General features: G+C 35.6%; 2 protein-coding genes across 3 annotated transcripts; both read right to left on the bottom strand.

Moving 5' to 3' along the window:
* Positions 1-5: 5 nt before the first annotated feature.
* LOC136824788 (plancitoxin-1-like) lies at positions 6-5,845 on the bottom strand. Of its 2 annotated transcripts, none has more exons than XM_067080764.1 (6): positions 5,648-5,845; positions 3,960-4,100; positions 3,421-3,662; positions 2,420-2,716; positions 1,379-1,728; positions 6-721 (listed from the first exon to the last, which is right to left on the bottom strand). In XM_067080764.1, exons 2-6 carry the CDS (start codon positions 4,058-4,060, stop codon positions 584-586), a joined length of 1,128 nt encoding a protein of 375 aa, XP_066936865.1. In that variant the 5' UTR covers positions 4,061-4,100; positions 5,648-5,845; the 3' UTR covers positions 6-583. The 2 variants fall into 2 exon arrangements, with proteins under 2 accessions (XP_066936865.1, XP_066936866.1); XM_067080765.1 differs by lacking the exon at positions 5,648-5,845 and adding an exon at positions 5,073-5,591.
* Positions 5,846-6,407: 562 nt separating this feature from the next.
* On the bottom strand, positions 6,408-21,560 carry LOC136824786 (plancitoxin-1-like). Its single transcript, XM_067080761.1, has 5 exons — positions 21,409-21,560; positions 20,632-20,873; positions 18,245-18,535; positions 12,441-12,790; positions 6,408-6,799 (listed from the first exon to the last, which is right to left on the bottom strand). Exons 1-5 carry the CDS (start codon positions 21,507-21,509, stop codon positions 6,671-6,673), a joined length of 1,113 nt encoding a protein of 370 aa, XP_066936862.1. The 5' UTR covers positions 21,510-21,560; the 3' UTR covers positions 6,408-6,670.
* Between the last annotated feature and the right edge of the window lie 1,281 nt (positions 21,561-22,841).

The raw sequence follows: 22,841 nt of genomic DNA, 5'->3' as shown, positions 1-22,841 counted from the left end.
CATCATGTAATTAAGATAAAATATGTAATGGTGAAATTCTGACAATAGAATGTGAAAAATCAAAGACGCGACAGAATTGGTGAATTGCCGGGAAAATGTAAATCATAATCTAAATTTTATCGTAGTAAAGCAAGAAAAATTTGACAACAACGAAAATTAAATCAGACTATCAAATGGGCTGTTCCATTAAATTTCCATACAGGGGGGCTGGACGAACCTTTTTAAGGCAAAAAAAGATTTTTAGAAATGTGGTAATACCCCCTGGAAAATGACAAGATTTGAAAAAGAAGTCTTGGAAAAATTATTTTCGTACCTTAAAAGTAAGGGTGGACGAACAAAAATTAGTCTATTACCTCCTGAAAATTTTAGAATAACCTTTGACCTACTGGAAAAATGAAAAAATGCCCCCTGTAAATTACCTCCTGGATATGTTCGTCCACCCCCTGTATGGATATAAAATGGAATGGCCTAATATAATGTGCAAAAAGTTATTCGGATTTACTTGGACTTTTTCATCCCGAAAATAATTTTTCTAAATTTATGGTTAAAAAATTCACAATTCCGAGTGATAAATTTTTGATTCCTATATCATGTCAAAGATATCTTCAAATTGATCTTGATTTTGACATGAATTGATGTCATCAACCATTCCTCTAAATGTTTTCCATAATGATGCATTCTTGGTGCAAACGGTACCACCACCTCTTTTGAATTGTCCGGTCTGAAAAGTTGAAAAAATGTGAAGTATAAATTGTGATTTTGGGAGGGAGACTCATCTGGACAATATGGGCTACAGGTATGTCTTTTTTCAACTCAAAATTTCTAAGGATGATCTATTTTATCAGCATTTAACAAAAATCGACCAATTTTTGGGTGAAAAACTCTTACTATCAAAACTAACACAATTTATTGTCTTTAAAGGGTTGATTTTCAATTTTCAGCTTGAACAGAGTCCTCACTTTATAATCCTTAAAAGTGGTGTAAAGGACTAAGGACGAGTTTCAAGTGCAAGTTCCAAAAATTACCCCCTGTTCTAATTTTGTCATGACAACTTTTCGTACATAAACAGATGGTCTCTCCGAAAGTCTCGAAATAACGACTGGCAAACTCTATCGGCTTTTAACTCTTTTCGGTAGATTTTACGAATTTTCTTCGGCTTTGGGCTTTTTTTCTTAGATAGTGATTTCTCTTAGACTATAGCATAGTTTAGTTAGAGTTAAGAAAGATTCAGAAATTATCATAATCTAGTCAGGGTTATATTGCTAGCGAAGCCAAGTTTCGGTTATAATATGATCAAGGATCGAAATTTATATGAAAATTAATCAAATCTTTTGTTACTTTCATAAATTGATATTAAAAATCTAAAAACATTTCTTACCTGTCTGTTAATATCCCCAATACAGACGTACGGATTGTCAGCCGTGTCACTAAGAGCGTACTTCGAATGATCGTTCGTATCACGGAATGCGTAATAAGAGCCATCAGGAACATCCAATTTGATATTTGTCACATCTTCAACAGTGTATGAAGTATTACATGCTGATCCGAGATTACCTTGACCGTTTTGCCAAGTTTCTGTTAGAAGATTTATTTTCAGTGTGGGTGCAACAAGTGTTGAATAGAGGTCTTTGTTGAATTTGGTTCCTTTCGCGAATGACTTGAGTTTCATTCCACCAAGAGATATAAAGTCTTGTATATGGTAGTAAGGGTCACTGTCAATGATTTCTCCTAAACGTTCAATGTAAACAAATCACAGTAGATTCTTCAGAACTAAAACAAGCACTCGGAACCGAAGGGATAGATGTCGTGCTTCGGCTGAAAAGTGTGCTGTGGTAAGGAAGAAAATCTTACCTAGGTTACATGACATTACAATAGAATTTCAGCGCTTGACCAATCAGAAGCTTCGCAGGTTTTCGCAACGACAATATTTTTTCCGATATTCAATTTGTTATTTATCTGCGATGGCTTAAAGCACAACGTCTAGCCCTTCGGGATTTATAAATCTGTGCTCGCAACTCAAACTTGCTCAAGGAGACATTCGAGTAATAGAGATTCGAGCTCTAGAGTTCCACTGTACGTTTTATTGCGAGGACAGGATACGCTTTATAGGAATGTCTATCACCATCATTGAATTTGGCAAATGAACCTAAGACTAAGAATGCCATTTTTGAGCATTTTAAAATATTGATTGCCAATATACAAAAAGGCAAATTCAAGTCCCTTAGCCATTCTGATAGCACTCACGGGCACTGCAACCAGTAAAATCAAAAGGTTGTGCAAGTGGCTCCGAGTCCAAGATTAACAATAAGGCTCAAAATATAAAAAAATTGGCTCAAAATTATGCCATTTTTTCAGTTATGAAAAGAATATTTCAAGATGATTTTCCCCAAAAAGTTAGAGTATTCATGATAAAAAATACCTTTAAGTAAAGCTGCGATATTTGGGAATTTGTCATTCCATTCTTCTGGCATAAACGAGTCTTGTACGTACGGATTATTATAGCGCAATTGCAGCCCAACATCATTGATAGCAGAACTATTCAATGTCATACAGAAAAACATTTGACCATACTTGTGTCCGCTACTTGGATAACTATAACCGTTCTTGGCGAAATCCGGGAAATGCGGTACACTGTGGATCATCCAGAATCCAATTTGTTGATCGAAAGCCATTGCACCTTTAGTGTGGCCCCATTTGGAATTATAACTATCATCATCTTTAAAAAAAAAGATAGGGAATTTTAGACCACGTTTACACGTTACGGTTCCGTTTCCCTCCGAAACGAAACGAAGCTATTCTATTAGTTACATTTGAGTTTTACGTCACTTCTAACCTAGCCTATACTAGACATCACGGCCTTTTCTCCACGCAGTAACGTCTATTCCAATTTGCGACTTTTTGGAATATTTAGAGCCCACGCTGTAAACATTTGATTTTTGACGTCACTTTAATAAACTTTCGATGCTACTGCAGTGGCAGAAAAATTGAATTTGCGTCGAAGCAAAGCACTTGAAAAGCTTCTATTTTTCGAAAATCATCAAAGTGGAACTCACTAAGAAACGGGCGGATGGATAACAAATCCCGGTTTTTGGTTAGGTGCTTGCTACTTCTAATCAATAAAATGACTTCTTTTCGTTTCGGACGAGCAAAACGGAACCATTACCTGAGAAACATGCTCTTATCCGATGAACGAAATTAGTTAAAGGAAGGAGGAAACTGACTTCGCTATGCAATTAAATAGTAAGTACCAAGAAACGAAGTAAAAATCCTACACTACCTAGAAAGTAATCTTCAATAACTTCCTGAGAAGCTTTAAAACATTTTTCCTCGACCTTAACCATTTTTCCTTTCAATTCAAATCTTTACCATTTAGGCTAACCATTTTCATTTTTATCATCAATTTTTCCGGGAGATACTTACTGATATCAAGGTTAGCATCATTGTAAAATAAATGTGCCTGGCCACTCGGTGTTGCTCTATTTTCATATGCGTCGTATACTTGATTTAAAGTGAGTCCGGCCACACTTTGTGGTGACGTAATCAAGGTAGGTGATAAAGTAAATTCCATATCTTCGTTATCGAGATACGCATACGCAGAGCCGTCCTTTACGTACTCGGGTACGTCTTGCCAGTAGATTTTCGGAAGCTTGTACAACACATACCTATAAATAACAAGTTTCTTACACCCCTGTATCGGCGATGCGGTGGGAAGTCAAAATTCATCTATTCGGGTGAATTCTTTTTCACAGTAGCGCCCAATGTGAATTCATAAAAGAATTTGTAATAGCTAATTTTTTTTTCAACAAATTATAAGTAAGGGCGATTTTTGAGGCCAATTTCTATTTTGGATGGAAAGGGGAGAAACTTATTATTAGTACCAAGTGCTGTAAAGGGATTAAGAGAAAAGACTACTTTCCTAGTGAGTAGCTTTTGGAAAAACAGATTTGATATTTTCTTACATATCGACAGGCTTTCCATTTTTGCCAATACAAGGCATTGCACCATCAGTTACAGTCCAAAGAGAAAAGAACATCAATATAAGAAAAGATGATCGTCTCATTTTCTTGGCGTAGATTATCCTGGTGTGATGATTGATATTCCTAGAAAAAGAATCAGAAACAGAAAAAGCAATAAGGCTTGCATGCAGATTTAAGCGTCGATTGTGAAATTTATGTCTGAAACTTTGTCTGGAAACGTTTTGAAGAAACGTCACACACAAATACAGTATGATGGCTAAACTTATATCATCCAGGGGAAACTTTCCTGGCGCATTTCCGGGATGTTTCTGCTGTATTTTCAGGCAGACCGAAAATATTTGCATTTGTCGCATACACATTGCGTAGACAACGCGTTACTGTCTTGAGAATGACCGCCTAAGAAGTCGAAATTTCTTTTTGTACCTTCCCAGAGTGTTGGTCTTTTTTGTTATAAAGTTGCAATAGGAAAGTTTCTCCGGGAAAGAGAAAGTTTAGTCATGAAACGGTATTATATATACTGTAATAGTATTTTGGTATTATTACATACTGTAATACATGTTAAAGATGTCTAATGTAAGTTGAAACAATGTGTATTTAGTCCAGCGCGCAGCCGAATGGACCTTTAAAAAGCAACTGATCGAAAAGATTTTGTCTTTGTCGGGGCCTGTGCGCGCAATAAATTAACAAGTCCAGGCTAAACCAACCGCCGATCTAGAATTTTTGCCCCGCCTACCCACGCGATGTTTGACCTATGTTTTGGATTGAATTGGTAGTAGAGTCAAATTTCCCGGTTAGATTAAAGGGTTGTTTCAGGTAGGGTTAGGGCTAGGGATGGGGATGGGAGTCAACCCCTGGTTAGGGTTTTAGCCACCGGGTAGAGTTTGAAGTAAATACCGTGTTTATAACCAACTGTTTATAACCAAGTGGTTAAGGCGCTGGCGTTCTATCATAGGTGCTTTGTATAAAGGGAGAGAATTATATCGGATCGCCCAAAGTTACCTTCATTTTTTTATTTTATTTTCTTATCCACGGATCGCTGATAGTCACCTTTCCGGGGGTATAACATAATAACATAATATAACATAATAACATTACCCCCGTCTTTTGGCGTCTATGAATTGCGTGATTTTGCTGTGCGTCGATGGCTCAACGGATAAGGCGTTGGTTTCCGAAATTGAAGGTCTTTCTTTGATGGTGGTTCGAACCCCGCACGGTGCGAATGATGTGGTTGGTCAAAATATGATACAGGTATGTAAACTTAGTCAGAAATGAGAAACTAAGTCTCAGAAACTCAGACAGTCAGAAAAGAGAAAGACAGGATCAGAGATAAGAAAATAAAATAAAAACATAAAGGTAACTTTGGGCGATCCGATATAGCTTCTTCCGAAGTCGGTTCGAATCCCATCATGTGAAAATTCGAAATTTCGGGAAATGCATCAAAAATGTTCAAAACTTAGCAATACAAAGAAAGTGTCAAAGAATAGAAGCTCAGAGTGGTGGATGGGAAGGAAATTTTTTTTGCGTCACTTAAGGAACCCGGTACGAACGACATTCGGTTATTGCCACGTCAGCTGGACCTTCACGCCGCTCCGGCTTCTTGTTCAGCTCGAAGCCCTGCTCCTAAAACAAAATATAGAAGATTTCCCGAAATTTAGAAGCGAAGTACATACCTTGGTATTCGATACACTGTTTTGGTGACAACAACTTGGTTATGAGTTGCTTTCTGATGAAGATTCTCTAATGGTCTGAAGTTCGTGTCTTATCAGTATCTGTATAAAACAGACCTGATCACTATATTCATTAATGTCTTTTTGACCACGTTTTCAAATTCTACTCGTGTCTGATTGGCTTAGCTTCTAGTCACATGGTCTGATATGGAAATCAAAGTCCAAGCTTTTATAATAAGAAAAAAGACAATTTAAGATTTTGTTATACACGTGTATTTTTATAAAAATATTCAAAAATTTTAAAGCCTTATGTTCTTAACTTTTGAGTTTAAAGCCTAAAGATCTTCTTAATATGATCTTATTTTCAACAATTTGTGAGTTTTTAGCCTATTTTCTTAAGAAATCGGGTGTTTTAGGGTCTGCAAAGCCCTAATAAGTTTACAACTTGTTCTTAACATTTTGTTCATTAAAAACTGATGTTCTTATATAGTTTGTTCTCATAAAAAACACGTATCAGCCATTGTCTGGTAAAGTGGAAGTAAACAGACTTAGACACGAGGAGATGTTGAATGGCTTCTGCCATGTGCTATTTAAATTGGGAAGATAAATATTAAAATGATGCTGGAAAATATTAGTTGCTTGAAAAAGCACGTTTTTAAATCTTGACAAATAACGGTCTAGATTGTACGAAACCTTATTGGACCTAGGATACAGCCAACTGACTTCATTTTTGTCAAAGATGCAGGAATAAAGTCACGAAAAGTTTAAAATCGAAAAATATATTATCTGAAAAATAAATTTGAGAATAGGTATAAAAAAATATTTTTGGTAAAATAAGTAATAGTTATCACACGGTACCAAGTACAATATGGAATATATTTTTTGAGTTCAGATTTTTCGTCATAATTCCGAGTCTTTATGCGAGGAAAATATATAAAACTCTGAACGAGAAAAATATCCCAGTAGTGACGTCATTTTTTACCTTGATCATTCATGATTCATCCTGCAAGGGCAGATTTTCGTTTATTACACAAGGTCAGATTCGTAAAATTGACTTTTACATGAATTGATACCATCGACAAGTGAATGAAAACGTTCCCATAATGCTTTGTTTTTGGTGCAAACGGTCCCACCACCTCTTTTGAACTGGCCTGTCTGTGAAACTAAAGAAAAACGACTTGTGATCAGAATTTTTTATTACACATATAAAAAGAGTCTGTAAACTTTGCTGAGATTAATTGTCTTAAATTTTCTGAAATCTTGAGCTTTAGTTTGGTCCTATCCTTATTTTCTTATCTCTAGGGGAAGAAATATAGTTAAGTATTGGTGTTTTTGAGCCTCGTTGTTTTTATAAGACTGTTTAGGACAAAACAAGAAACGTAAATCACTGGAGGAAAGTACAAAATTTGGACCAAACATGCCTAATACCCTATGGATTGATATCAGAAGGGCTGTATGAAAAAAGGGTAGCCCTTAATCACTAAACGCAGTGAAAACTTAGGTTACAACCCAAGCGTCCAATTTTTAAGAAAATTTCAAGATCATTTTTGGCCGAAACAAGAATTATAGAATCTGAAAGCTTCGACATCATTGATGACGTAATCGCTACCTGATGACGTCATCATTCTTTGAAAATACCGAGAATAAGACCCCCACTAATCATTTTTCACTTTCCCAAGTAAAAAAATAGGAAGATGCTCGAAGGGTTTTGAAGCCTTATGCTCTTACATAGTTTGTCCTTCCTTGTTGAGTGTTTTTTAAAAACAACCATTTCAGGAGATCATTAATAAATGCACTAACCTTTATATACCCTGGACCAAGTTTCTCAATCCCGGCCAAGCAAAATCTTTGATCGGGGTTTTTTGAAAAGTGGTACCCTAATGGCGGCACTACTCAATAGCGGTGTAAATGCATCGAGAACGCTAGATCTACTTTCCCTCGAAAACTTTTGATTATGTAGCGCCGTTAGACGTTAATTTTTAACACTGTAATGACTTCTTTACGGGTACTAATTCAAAAAAAACTTCGATCAAAGATGGCGGATATAGCTTGGTCCAGGGATATATAAAGGTCAGTAAGTAAATACTATTTTCATTATTATAACAATTATTATAGCAAGAAATAATCAAGAAATAGTGAAAGGAAACACGGATTATCATTATCATTATCATCTGAAAAGACACGGATTATAAACCACTCCAGTTGGCCGGCAATTGCAAGAAGATATATATACTACTCAATAATTGAAAAAGATAAACAAGTAATACTGAATAGTAAACTAGGTCACAGTTTGTCTCAGAGAGACCGCTGTTTTACAGAGAAATTAACACTTTCTTCAGCAGTCAACAGAACAACATCCATCACAAATCATGTATGATCAGTGAACTGTTATCAGATAGAATAATATCTCACTTTGGCTACTTTGTCATCTATTCAGATTCCCTTTGTTAAAAGTGATTATTGGTCGTAAAAACAGTTTCTCAAAATCTGATGCGTGGATAGAAATCTTCTTTTAAGGGTATGTTTGCACGGTATTTTTTCTCAGTTACGAAATTTTTAGTTTTGGAAAACGATTAATATTTACAAATCTATTTTACCTTACAATCTGGAATTTTAGGAGCTGAAATTTGGTGATTCCATCAATTTTAACTCCTAAAATTAAAAAAATCAGTTTTAGTCTATACGGAAAGAATAACTAATTTAGGTGAAAACTTGACACCCAAATTTCTTTTCTTAGAAGTGCGTTTTCAAATAGTTTTTTCAACACTGGTGAATCTATAAAATGAGTTGATTTCAAATAGTAATTCTTATTTGCATTGAGGGGACCGAAGTGCCCGAAATTTCCAGTTGAAAATAATCAAATTATGTGCATAATTTTTGAGAATTCAAAAGAATCCAATCAAGCATGAGAAAATATGCAATTAAAATACGATAAGAACAAAGAAATGACATTATCATTGCACACGTGCAATTGAATTCCCATTGCAACTAAGGGACCCCTTACAGACACGCTTCATTTTGAGGAAAAAAGCTTGTATTCATTCTATCTGATAATAATTCTATGGTATGATACTTCATAGAAAATGAAAAAAAGCCCATGTAAAATGCAATAACTAACAATGTCGAAAAGAATTGCAGAGGACCGAGAGAAGTCATAATTCAAAATTACTCCAAGAAGTGCGTCTAAAAACAAAGACTACCTCTAAAATCAAAACGAGCGCATCTAGCTAACACGCTGAACTTTCTAAGCCGCCGTACCATCCACCCATACCTCTCTGGGCCACCGTACACGCAGGATATCTCTTAGATATTTGCGTGGTTATCTCCCTAATATTCAGCCACCAAAAATGAAAATTAAAGATGGGAACTCTCAAAAATTTTCAAATTTCAGTCTAAAATTTCCGTTCCGTCAAGAAAAAAAATGTCAAAATTTATGTCTTGAACTTCGAGAAGTAGATAAAAAAGATGTCTCAAAAAAAAAAGAAGTCTCAAATTTCAAAGGAATAGCCCTAATACTGAATCAAAACATTGCTAATCCGTATCGAAAAAATCCAGAAAAAAATCCGCCAAAAACATCCAAAACTATACGCAAAGAGAAAATAAAGGAAAGATAGCACAGAAGAAAGATATCGGTGTGAAAAAAAATCAAATAGATTTGTAAATTCGTCACAAAATTTAGATGATACGTAAATTTGTGTATATACCGTGCTGCTCTTACTTCATTTTGTAAAGTTGAACGAGTCGAATGATGACTTCTCTGCTGTCCCTCATCGGGCGCCATGTAAAATCTTCTTAACTCTTAAGGGCTTTGGTCATAGTGAAAAATCAATTTAAGAATTTGAAGATAAAACCTTATGTTTTCGCTTCTACAAATAATTTCTTTATTTAGATTTTTTCGGAAAGATTTTCTATTTGGCTACATCCCAAGTTATAGCTGTTTTTGTATGGAAATTTAGTGGAGAAAATTGCCAAAATTGAGGTTTTTTGGAGATTTTAAAGGAAAGATACTTCCACAAAAATTCCAAAATGTTTGATTTTTACCAAGATTAGGGCTTTGAAAGGTGAAATACTCTTCTTCGAAAAACTCTTCGTTTTCTTCTTCATTTGATTTTTCATTTCAATTTTTCGATTTTTAAATTTTAAAAAGGTAGGTTTAACAGGACATATAAAAAAAGTTATACGAGAGTTATAATGTGAAAAATGTTATACATATAGATTAATCTTTCTAAAATGCAGAAATTGCCATTTAAGTTGGTGTAAAATCGAAAAATTGGGTATGTCCAGAGCCCTTAATAGTTCTGGATCATGAGTATCAGTAAAAACGTAGAAACATTGAAGATTTTAGAATTAAACTTTATACGTCTTTCCGCTACTGAATATAATTTAAGGATGAATATCAAAACTATGTACAGTACGTAATCTAAAAAACGTGTCTGAGTCACGTGATTGCGCACGCGTCGTTTCTTTCCCCAGAGTCCTCGCTACTTTCCACATACAGATTCATTGAATTATTATAAAAACTTTATAACAATTCCTTGATCATATCTAATCGAGTAAACATTTTACCCTCAGTGGGTAAGAGAGATAGATTTCCGTCGTCAGTGGTGTTTCGGGAAGATTTTTCTGGAGGGGTCAAAGTCAGTTTTTTTAAATGCCCCCCCCCCCATTTTCCAAAGTGGTGCCCCCACCCACCAGTTTCTAAACTTTTACTAATTCATTTGCCTTTTCCAGCTTTTCCTTAAATTGTATTAAATTATCATAAGCTGCATGAATTCTTCAAGTATAGAGATATATTTCCCTTAGCTTTTAAATTAATCCCGGGAAGAAATTTCTTATCAGATAGTTTCAATTTTGTGATTTCTAAGTCATAAGACTATTACAAGAGATAGCGCCTTCTGGATGAAGTCATCGTAAAAAAAGGACCAAGTGTTTCAAAAAAAAGTGTATTAAAGTCTATTCACGATAACTGTGGAAGAAGATCTTGTAGAGAAGTGCTATAACTTTCATTTTCACTGGAGAGATTCTTTGATCTTAGGAAGTCATCACTGTGAAGAAATTTCACTAAAATATTTATTCAATATAAAGTTATGATACAATGTTGATAAGTGATTGACCCCAAAAAACAGCAGAAAACAGCAGAAATCAGCGTTTTTAGACTTCAATCAGCTTATAATTTTGTTTGATATCTTTTGACTGAATGATTATTTTAGAGAAATTTTTTCACATTGATGACGTTCGATGATCAAGAATTCACTTCAGTGAAAATGATAGTTATAGCACCTTTCTACAAGATCTTCATTTTTTTCTTCTTCATTTGCATCTTCATTTTTAGAATTTTTTTAAAGATTTTTTTATTTCAAATTGTTCCACTCACTAATATCTTTCCAATGATACCAAATTTATGAACATTGAAAAATTCCTTCAAAAATTATAGGTTAATGAAAAAAGAGTGCACACTTATCGTAAATAGACTTTAGTTTGAATTAAGATTGTGAAAAAACTAAAAATGCATCTAAGCTTTTCACCATCAGAAAGAAGAAAGGCTAACTTAAATTTTGAGCTATCATACTTTAAATTTGCTTTATGGTTCAAAAGTTTAAAGAAAATTAAAGCGAGATCAAGTTCCAAAAACTTAATGCTTCAAAAAATGGTTACAGATCCTTAAATTTCATATCCAAGAAACATAGAGGTATAAGATTCCAGATGTCTCCAAAGAAAACTCCATCCAAATTCATAAAAAATCTGTACAGATAAAAAGGAATCGTGCATTCCTTTTTCTATAACCTGAGATGAGATTGTGAATGTTTTCTGCACACCACGCTGAAGCTCTAAAGGGATGTGTGAAAACATAACAAACTGACGAATATGCAACCTCGAAATCGTAAGGACCGCGTTCCTCTAAAAGGACTAGGAATGACAACAAAGTTGCCGTTATTGTGTTTATGAATAGGGCGCTGTATCAGTTTTTGACTTTCCGGCGCACAACAAGATTCTTATTGTAGAATTTTCCGCGGGAGGACTATTTTCCTCAGATGTATAATTTTCAAGCACCTTCAGAGGTTTACCGTGCGCGTAAGAAAATTATGAACATCTGTTATCAGGTTATTTTTCTATGACTGTGTTTAGTTATAAAGTTCATACCATAATTTTATTTACTGTATTATCTCATTTAAATGCTACTCAATAAAATTGATAGTGTCACTATTAATAGGTTATCGAACTTCGCAGTTATTTCATTCCAAGTTTTGATTACGATCTTGCGACCGCAATTTTGACACTAAAATACATTTTTTCACAAGCAACCCTGATTTTCGGCTCACGGCCAAAGTTGCTTAACATTCTAGCTCGATTTTCAATAAATTTGCTCAGGCCATCCTTATATTTATGCTTCCTGGTGAAAACCTATCGCGCTGGTCAAATTATCTTCAAAGCTTTTCCATTACGAGTAAGTAGATTTCAAATTACTGACTGACTGCAAAAGGTCGAACTTTTTGTCAATCTGTTGAATACATAGACCAGAAATACGTGTACACGTTTTAAATACTACTGCTTTTTAGAAGAGAAAGAATTGGAAGCAAATCCAGATTATTCACCAAAATGTAGAATTTTAACCGAATTCGAACATTTTCGAAGTCTTAGCCTTGTTACATACTTTTTTATGAGAAAAATTTCTTAAGAACACCGAGTCTCAATTTGGAAAAATGTAATAACACTCGCTTGCATGTACCCAAAAATTATCAAAAGGGAAATTAATTCAAGAGTTTACACTTGTATATATTAAACGATAATTTCTTACCTGTCTGTTAATATCACCAATACAGACGTACGGATTGTCAGCCGTGTCACTAAGAGCGTACTTCGAATGATCGTTCGTATCGTAAAACGAATAAGAGGAACCGTCCGAAAATTCAAGCTGAACGTCCGAAATATCTTCAACTGTATACGGACCATCACAAGACGGCCCTATATTTCCACCACCATTTTGCCAAGTTTCTGTTAATAGGTTGGTCTTCAGTGTTGGTGCAACTAGTTCTGAATAGAGATCTTTGTTGAATTTTGTACCTTTCGCGAATGAAGTGAAGTTGATTCCACCAAGAGATGCGAACTCTTGTAAACGGTAGTAAGGTGAACGACGTACCATTTCACCTGAAAGTGCGAGGGAAAAAGAGATGTGCCATTCAGTCGAACATAAGAATTTTTAATTCTGATCCTTAACAAAAAAGTAAAATATTAGCCAGTAATACTCCAAGTGGTTTATCTATATTTTATGCTGCTCTGGGCTTCATAAGGTAAAAGTATCAGAGAGACGTTATTCTGAATTTTTTTTCCTAAAATATTTTTGTCTTAGCCGGAAAAATAACAAGTAATTTTCTTGCAGCTCTTATACTTCATAGTTTTTTTTAGTCTCTTTTACAGTAATTTTAGAGTGGATATGTGTGTAGTGTGGTGCGAAGGCTACAAGGAAAATGTGGTCCAAAATTCTATCTAGAAAAATCATATTCTCTGCTTGTCGACTTTTGTAACATAAAGGCCAAATCCTTGTTACATCAACATTTAATTTACTTTCTCTTGCTGTAAAGCTGTCGTTAACATATGGTATTGGTTACATTACATAACTTTTATTTAGGAAGACCCTGTCAGTTATGTCATTTTCGGAAGCAGTAGACATTGCAAGGTCTCAAGGATTGTGATATCGATGGAAAACATCTATAGGCTTTCTACCGGAGTTTCTTTTCCGGTAAAATTGCCTATACTTTGTAAATTTGCCTATAAAGATTCCCAAGGAACATGTAAGCCAAAAAAAATTTTTTTTCTCATCGGTCCTTAACACCACACCCAAAAGCCAAACTCTCGTGTCCATGCCCTTTCTTGTAATTTCTCTTGTAGTAAATGCTGTCGTTAACATATGATACCAGTTATGTTACACAAGTTTAGGAAGATATTACAAGTTACATAGTTTTTGACAGCAATAGAAATTGCGCACTTTCGAGGATTGTAAGGTCTGTTTGTGCCCAAAAACCTTCCCATTAAGAAGGCCACACCCTAGTGACCAGTTTTCTTATACTTTCTCTTGTCATTAAAACTGTCGTCAACACATCGTACCGGTGGGTTACGTTTAGTCCAGGGAAAGTGTGCATCAATTGTGCGTTTTTGACTAGAAAACATGAAATTTGGTACAGTGGTACCTTAGGGGGTAAGAAACATTTTAAGCCTCTGACCCACTTCTGGAACACCTGTTTGTGTATTTTACAGACCAGAATGCCTCCCAGGGAAGAAAAAAAATTTTAATCTTCAAAGTATGTCATATGATATATCGTTGGAAAGGTTTTCTCACACTGATTCTAAAAAACATCACAACTTATATCTGCAAATGGACTGGGTCCGAGTTATGGGCTACGGAAGTAATTTACAGACCAGTCTGCATGCCCGAAAAGTTTTTTTGTTTTTGTTCCAAACCATGGCATATCATATACCATTGGAAAGGTATTTTTACACTGATTCTAAAAAACATCACAACATGTATCTGAAAATGGACTAGGTCCGAGTTATGGACCAGGAGCCATTCTGGTCTGTAAAATACTCCCATGGCCTATAACTCGAACCAGTCCGTTTTGAGATGCGTGTTGTGGTTGTAATTAGGGTAGGGCGTCAACAGGCATTTTTGGGGCAAAGTCAAAAAATTCAAGATGTAGTGTCTTTTTTATGAAAATTTAACCTATTGTGAGGCATTCTGCGCAATTTTTAAGGTTAGAAGTCCAAAATTGGCCGAACCGGGGGTACTGATTCGCACTACAGGCAAAAATTGGAAAAAATGGCCTTTTCTGGCCTTTTCAGGCCTGTAAATATGTCAAAACTATTGCAAATCTTTTGTTGCGGATATACCCTTATCCTAAACCCAAAGGATTTTGATTTCCCTGGAGTACTTCCAGAAGACTATCACGACTATCACTGCAGAAAGATTTTAGGTTCATGTTTATTGCCATTTTTAAGATTTTTCCAGTCAAAATTGGGATTTGTGCTCGAAATATTGCGTTTTAGAAGGAATTTCAATTCTAAAATGGGGGATATACCCAAATCCCAAACCCTTAGACTCCCAATGACTTTGATTTTCCTGCAGTATTTGTCTATTGTCATTTTTTCAGTCCAAATTTGGGTTTTTGCCTGAAAAATGGCTCTTGGCAGGGATTTTATTTCCATAATGGCGCACATAGACGCATCCCAGACCCAAATGATTTTGATTTCCCTAGAGTATCTCCAGAATACTATCACTGCAAAAAATTTCAGTCAGCATTTAAACTCGGCTTGTAGAAGTTTGCCTTAAAAATGCTATTTTTGATAAATATGATTTTTTTTGCTAAAAAAAGCGATTTTTGAAAACGCCATTATGAATTTTTGAAAAATGTGGATAACTTAAAATTCATTTTGCTTAAAGACTTTATTGAAGACTTCCATCTCTAAAAATTTCAGACATGTGAATTAATCAGTTTCAAGTTTATGCACTTGCAAAATTGGCTTTAAAAAGCATTTTGCTACCCAAAATTGGCTTAAAACGGCTCGTTTAGGGCTCCAATAGGCACAATTTTCAACCAAATATAATTATTTTGTTGTTTCTTCCTAAAATATAGTACAGCAAATGAAAAAAATAAGATTTGCAATAGTTTGACATATTTACAGGCCTGAAAAGGCCAGAAAATGTCATTTTTCCAATTTTTGCCTGTAGTGCGAATCAGTACCCCCAGGGGGAAGGGGGGGGGTCAGCCAATTGAGCAGAATGCCTCACAGTAGATTAAATTTTCATAAAAAAGACACTACATCTTGATTTTTCTGACTTTGACATTTGACGCCCCACCCTAGCTACATAACACTAGATACCTTAAGTTTTATAACTTTCGACAGCACTGGATATTGTGGTTTCAAAGATTTAGAAGTTTGAAGACAGAAAAACAGCAGGTTGCATAAAGGATGCGGTTACTAAAATTTTGCTAAACGATTGTTTTTTCGCTCATCAAAGACTTATATATAGATTTTAACTCAACCCTAACGATTATTCTGTAAAACAAAATACTAGAAAAGTATTGTAGTGTTATTTATGCACTACAGTATGTGGCCCCCAAAACGTCGATCAAATTTAAAATTTCTCTCAAATCTAGAGGAAAAGACGTTTTACAAAAATTTTTGCTGCATGAAAAACCCGGGGGGGGGGGTACTAGGGCAAGATGGGTTACGGGGATGCTCCGCTGGTCAGGGTACCTTTTTTAACCTCCACGAGTCCCAGGTAGGGTCGCAAAAACACCAAAATAGAAAAATCAGTCCCTCGTAGGGTGCCTATTTTTGGAAAATTTGGGGAAAAAGTAGAAAATTTGAGAAAATTTTGGAATTTCAGTCCCATTCAGGGTCACTTTTTTTGCAAATTTCGAGTCCCACGTAGGGTCCATTTTTCGAACCTCAGCGGAGCACCCCCGTCGGTCGACAAGGGTAGTACCCCCCCCCCGGATGAAAAACTTTAACATCTCTACTCTATTTCCCAGAAGTTCTTTTTCAAAATTTTCAATTTCAACAAGATTTTTCAATCGCTTAAAAATAGGTAGCTTTTTTCTAATGGCCCCCAAAACGGAGGTTTTCCAATTTTAGCGATTTCTCGACATGTCTTTAAGATATGAATACAAAATTTTAACCATAGTTTTGAAATGTGAATTAGAGGGTTTTGGGCATAAATTTGTTTGATAAAATTTTTACAGTATACCCCTGGTTGTTAAAACGGAGGTTTGGGGCCCCCAAAACGTAGGTGTAGTTAAAATCAAATTATTAAGTCCAGTGGTAATAGGGGGAGAAACTATGAACATATTTGTGTTTTCCCTTAGATTTACGACCCGATGGATCTAAAATTTATGATTTTTATAAAATATTTCAAGATTTTCGATTATGCAAAATGACAATTTCTTAATCAAGTTTCTGAAAACCAATCTCTTTTGAAAATAGTTCCATTCATGTATAGGATACCGGGGGGGGGGTACTAGGGTTGGCGAATGAGGGGTATGTGCGGACGGGACCTCCGAAAACCGACCCTTAGAGAGACTGATTTTTGCTGAAAAGGTGACCCTTAGAGAGACTTTTTGAATTTTTTTTTTCGATTTTTGAAAAAAGTCAGACCCTTAGAGGAACTTTATTACAATTTTTTCTCTGGAAATTGCCTAAAAATCTTCTTTTCCGACCCTTAGAGAGACTAATTTAAAACTTTCTGAGTTTTTCCTTCCGACCCTTAGAGAGACTTTGAAAGGTGAAAAAAAAACCGACTTTTAAATATAACCGTCCGCACATACCCATCATCCATTTTTGCCTAAGTACCACCGCCCCCCCCCCGGAGGGCTGTGAAAATTTTGAAAAACTGAACTGAAAATATCAAGCTTTAAAGGTATTTTTCTCTCCTACATTTTGCTAAAAATGACAGAATTTGTCGTTTTTGCTGAATCAGCGAAAATTTTTTATATGTAATATTAATTTTTTTGTTACAAACTATTATTTCAAGCTGATAGGAATGTCCAAGATTTTTAAGCTGTTTCTTAAATTTAAATTTTCAGCTTTATCAATGCTGGTTCTAGGGCCCAAAATACTGGTTGACCTTTAAGATGCTATATCTTTTACCCATCCTCTAAAGTCACAGATGTATATGCATTTTCTGAAAGGCATTAGGTGTAGAAAGTTTCCTATACCCCATTTTTATAACTTATTTTCACTATCCAAAGGAGCTAGAGTGAGTTATATGCAATTTTTATCTAATTTTGGTGTTGAAATATTTCCTTCAGACGCAAATATGCTATTTTGAAGCTGTCTCAAACCATCAAAAACATGCTCATTTTTAAGTAGGACTATCATACTTTCAAAATAAACAAAAATCGTTTAATTCATATATTTACGGGTCAGAATCCTCATTTTAATGACGACCTACATTTTGGGGGCCGTCTCCGTTTTGGGGGCCATATAATGTAAAGGTAAAAAGACAAAAAAAATTTAGGCTTTTTGTTTTTTAAAGATTTTTTAAGGATTCTCATGTACAATTCAACTTTACCCGCTGGGATTCTACAGAATTATTTCTAAGATTGATGAAATTTTCGAATATAATATTTTTCCCAAAACCAAGTCAACTTGACTTCTTGAGTCCTTCTTCACATATACCTCCTCTAGGCCACCTTTCAACTCTTCCTGAAATAGTACCGAGTTTATCTATGTCGTTTTTTCTGTGACGGAGACGGTAAGGTTCTAATTTGACTAGATCCTGACCAGCTGAGGACTAAGGTAAATCAGCACTTTTACCGTCCTCGATTTTGCGGGTCAGAAGTGCGGGTTATTCCAAATCACTTTAGTCATTCTACCGTCTTCAAAAGAGGAAATACATAAACTCGCTAGTATATAATGCTCGGGATAGTTTAAAGGTGAATATCTATTCTAAGGTTCCTATAAACGCCCCTCTCTCATTATCAAGACCTCCCTGTTTGTTCATATTTGAATAATTTTTCAACCCTTTATTTCCGAGTACCCGTTTATCATAATCGAAGAGTAAGAAAAATTCTTCGGTTTTTAAATTTTTATTAAAATGAATACCTTTTAATAGTGCTGCGATATTTGGGAAAATAGTATCCCATCCCTCAGGTATGGACCCATCGTGAACGTGCGGATTATTATAGCGCAACTGCAGCCCAATATCATTGACAGCAGAACTATTTAACGTAATGCATAAAAACATTTGTCCGTACTTGTGTCCAGTGTGCGGATAACCGTATCCATTTTTGACGTAGTCTGGAAAGTGAGGTACGCTGTGCACCATCCAGAACCCAGTTTCTTGATCAAAAGCCATCGCACCCTTGGTATGTCCATGTGTAAAATACTCGTGACCTATTTTGTGAAAAGAAAATAAGTTTTTTTTCTCTGCGAGAATATATTCGTAGTAGAGGGGTCAAAATGTTAATAACTTTTGATTCAGATATATTTGCTTGTTTTTTTTACATGCTTGATATACAGTTTGAAGGCATTTGAAGAAAAACTTAGGCAACAGGAACCCCTATAAGTCAAAGTTATTTTGATGAAATTTCAACGCGTCGATTTTTCGATTTCCAGAAAGTGCTCGGCAGTGAATGTTTTATTACTCGAAAACCCCTCCTTGAAAACCAAAAAAAAAAAAATGAATGAACGCCGGACATTTATTCAAAGTCAGACAGTAACGCGGTAGTTTATGGCTGTATAGGTCTTTTCAAACTAGGCTGAATTTAATCATTGCCTTTGATAATCTCACATACTTCAAATTTTCACAGTATACACAATCTCTTTCATTTCTCTAAGAGTTCCTAAACTGTTCCTAAAATGTCTTTTTTAGTGAAAACAGGAAAGCCATTTGTTGAAGCTAGAGATGAAAAATACGGATTTTTTAAGTTACATAACGCGAATAAATTTCCTAATCAATACTTGGTGGTTTTTAAGGTTTCATGCATATTTTCCTATTCGTTTTTTTTCTCAGTAAACAAGAAAACAACAAGCCATGGTTAAACACCTAGGGAACCGAAAGTAATAAAATATATGCCGGAGGAGCTAAAAAATAATATTTGACCTTTTCCAGCCTGATATCTACCGTGGCCCATATATGACATTTTAGTCGTGTTAATTTAATCATTAAAACTGGCGATTCGCTTGTTAGCCCACCAGTAGTGACTCGCTACTTAGCAAATCCTTAACTGGCGATTCGCCACTTAGCAAATCTTTAACTGGTGAATCACCAGTTAAATAGCTGGCTAAGTAGCGAGTCGCCAGTTAAGGGTTTGCTTAGTGACAAGTCGCCAGTTAAGGATTTGCTAAGTGAAAAATATTCTTTCAAATATTGAGTGGGGTGGCGAAAATTTCCTTGACATTCACTGGGGTGAGAAAGAATTTTTTTGCATGAGCTAAATTTTGGTTAGCCTGTGTGTTAGACTGTAGACCGCTTAATTTTATCGATAGAAGGTGCTGGCTAACTTTTGGTTTAGTGCTAGTAAAAATCTGCTTCTTACATGCTACGAAATATCACTAGAAATATCATCTTAATCAGGTGGATCTACTCTTACATTGTAACAGGAAATGAGGTCTGGGAGAAGGGGGCTATAAAGGAGCAGTACGTTATATCAAATTTTATGAACTCTGGAACCTAGTAATGTTTAGTATCTACGCAAGTGAGAAAGCCTCTCGAAAATCTTTCAGGCTATAACCTAGCTTTAAAGAAAGAAAGGTACAATTACAACTGTGGTTTGCGCTGACACAGAAATTTTTGATTTTCAACCCCAAAGTTTGGCATTTTCTACGTTTTAAAATGACCATGACAATGACCATAGAAGTCGGGTTGAATACAGTTAATATATTTAAGTGGAAAATTTGATGGCGAGCGAGCGAAGCGAGCAGATTTTTTTGGCTTTTTCGAATATTTCACCTTTAAAGAGAAGGAAGAAGAAAATTCTAGTGGGGTGAATTTTTGAAAGGAGTACGTTAAAATTTTTATCATTTTCAATGGGGTGTTTTTTTTACTACAACATTCCAGTGGGGTGAGTGATTTGTCCAGTGGGGCTGAAAAATGAGCCATTTTTGGAAAAAAAATTCACGGGGGTGGCCAGTGGGGTGGATCCCACTGGGTCACAGAGGCAGGGGTGTGCAGCAAGTCGCCAGTTAAGGATTTGCTAAATGGCGAGTCACCGGTAAGATAGCTGATTAAATAGCGAATCGCCAGTTAATGAATAAATTGACAGCAGAAGTAAGATGCCATGTATGGACCACGGTAGATATCACCTGTTCATAAATTACATCACTAGCAACGCTTACATCGTTTTGAAAATATTGCTATGACGATAGATTCCTAGAGGAGTTAAAAAAACTATGCTATAATGACTGAGCATTTCGGATAAATTTCAGATCGATACAAACGTTAAAAAAGGGAGCAGCAATTGAATTGAAATAAAAATTCAAAATGGTACCTTCTGGGTTAGCATCATTATAAAACACATGTGCTTGGTCACTCGGGGATTTTCCATTTTTATAGGCATCATAGACTTGATTTAAAGTGAGTCCAGCCACACTTTCAGGTGACGTAATGTTTACAGGCGATAGATTGAAATCCATGTTTTTACTATCGAGATAAGCGTATGCTGACCCATTGCGGACGTTATCGGGCACATCTTTTTGCCATTTTATTTCTGGAAGCTTGTATAACACATACCTACAAACAAAACGCAAAGCTCATAACACAAATTAAGAAACAGACAAGAGCTAATAAATCCTTTTCAGTGGAAAGAAATAGTTTTTGGTAAATTAATGGCTATGCCACCATTGACGTTTATACCCGCGAGCTGATTGGTATGCGCCATCTAACCTGGTGTCCTCGGACCCTTCAAGAGACTAATTTGACCAAATTTCGATCTTTCAAGGGACAAAATTTTTCCCTTTTTTCGAATGTTGATTGGAATAAGATTTAATTTCCCCCCTTACAGAGGGTTCAAATTTCCAAAAAGACAACCTCAAGGGCGGCATATAACTGTGCACTTCATTTGACTATACAACTCAAGAATTTATCTTTGTCACCTGCTTGTCGAAAGAAGAACTACAGACTTCACAACTTGTTTTTTTTTATTTTCGAGCTAAAAACATCGAGTATCGAATGGTATCACTTTGAAATCAAAAATTAAACATTTAATAGCCCTTTCATTCCTTCTCAGCATTTCCCCAAAAGAGACAACCGTGTTAATTAAACTTACATATCGACAGGATCGCCCTTTTTGCCAATACAAGACATTTTGCTGTCTGCTGCAGAAAACATCATTGATAAGACTAACAAAATCCTTTTAACAAAATCCATATCATTGACTTTAGATATGTTTGATAAATGCTATGCTATTTTTTTATTCCTAAAAACAAACCAACGCAGCAAATTTTAATACGACAACGAGGTCAAATACGTATGGTTTAAAATTCAAAGGTATTATAAACCCCTATAAACTAAGTCAACTAAGACACCCCTGTCTCACAGCCCCAGTGGCAGTGGAACTTTTTTCTTCAGTGGGGATGGAAATTTTATTATTCCAAGGTTGAAAAATCCAGTGGGGATGGTTTTAGAGTGCAATTTTTTTCATTTTGATTTTCGAGTGGGAATGAAATCAAAGTCAGTTTCCCAGTGGGGCTCAAATTCCACGGTATTTTCCCACCGGGGACCAAATTTTCCAGTGGGGCTGGGGTCCCAGTGGGTCTGTGACACAGGGGTGTACTAAGTAAAGAAAAAAAGTCACATACGATGGGTGAAAAAGAATGAGATTTGCTATGGAGAAGTTAACTTCAAAGGGGTTCATTACTGTTGAGGAAGCAACAATGGCATTCTCTTTAACGTAAAGAGTGTCCCATAGAAAAGTACCAAGATTTTCTCAGAATTAGATAGGTTGTATTGTGTATGAGGAATTTTTTATGATACAACAGGCATTACCCAATAAATGCCGGAGGCTAGAGTCGAATCTCCTATTAGTAGCATAGACAAGAGGGACGCAAAACTTGTGTAGAAGAGCAGATTTTCATGTCACAGTAATTATCTATTCATGATGTAAAAAGATAATTAGAGTGTCATAAAAATCTGCTCTCCTACACAAATTTTGCGCCCCTCCTGTCTACGCTACTGCCTATGGAGGATTTGAAGCTAAATATTTTCAAACGCTCGTTTTGAAAAATGTAAAACGCGAAAAATAAAGAAAGCGCCAGATTGAATCCGTCATCCGAGATGCTGCACAAAGTTTAAGACAAAATTCTTCGACTATGTTATCTCATTGTTATTACCTGACCTGTAGTCGTGTAGTTTTGCGACTTAGTATACAACTGGCTGGCAAAATCGAGTCAATCAATGTCCCACAGCAGCCCATTAGAATTCACTTGATTTTATGTGCCGTACCGTATTCTTTATAATAATTATGATTTATAGTTTGAAGTGGTGAAAGTAGAGATAGGCAGAGCCAGAGGTTAATGTTGATTTATAGCACGTCAGAATATCCATGATTTCAGTTCATGCAAATCAAAGTTCAGAAGATACAACCCCGAGTACAACAAGAAAGAAGAAAAATACACGATCTTAACACCCGTCCGAACTTCACTGACCAAAGAAAAATAAAACAGCTTCCGGTTCACACACATACCAACCTTTCTCGAGTAT

This window comes from Clytia hemisphaerica, unplaced genomic scaffold (assembly GCF_902728285.1).
Source record: "Clytia hemisphaerica strain Z4C2 unplaced genomic scaffold, Clytia hemisphaerica genome assembly, whole genome shotgun sequence".
NCBI lineage: Eukaryota > Metazoa > Cnidaria > Hydrozoa > Leptothecata > Clytiidae > Clytia > Clytia hemisphaerica.
The sequence above is the reverse complement of the archived record's forward strand: the minus strand, read 5'-3'. Positions and strand labels throughout refer to the sequence as shown.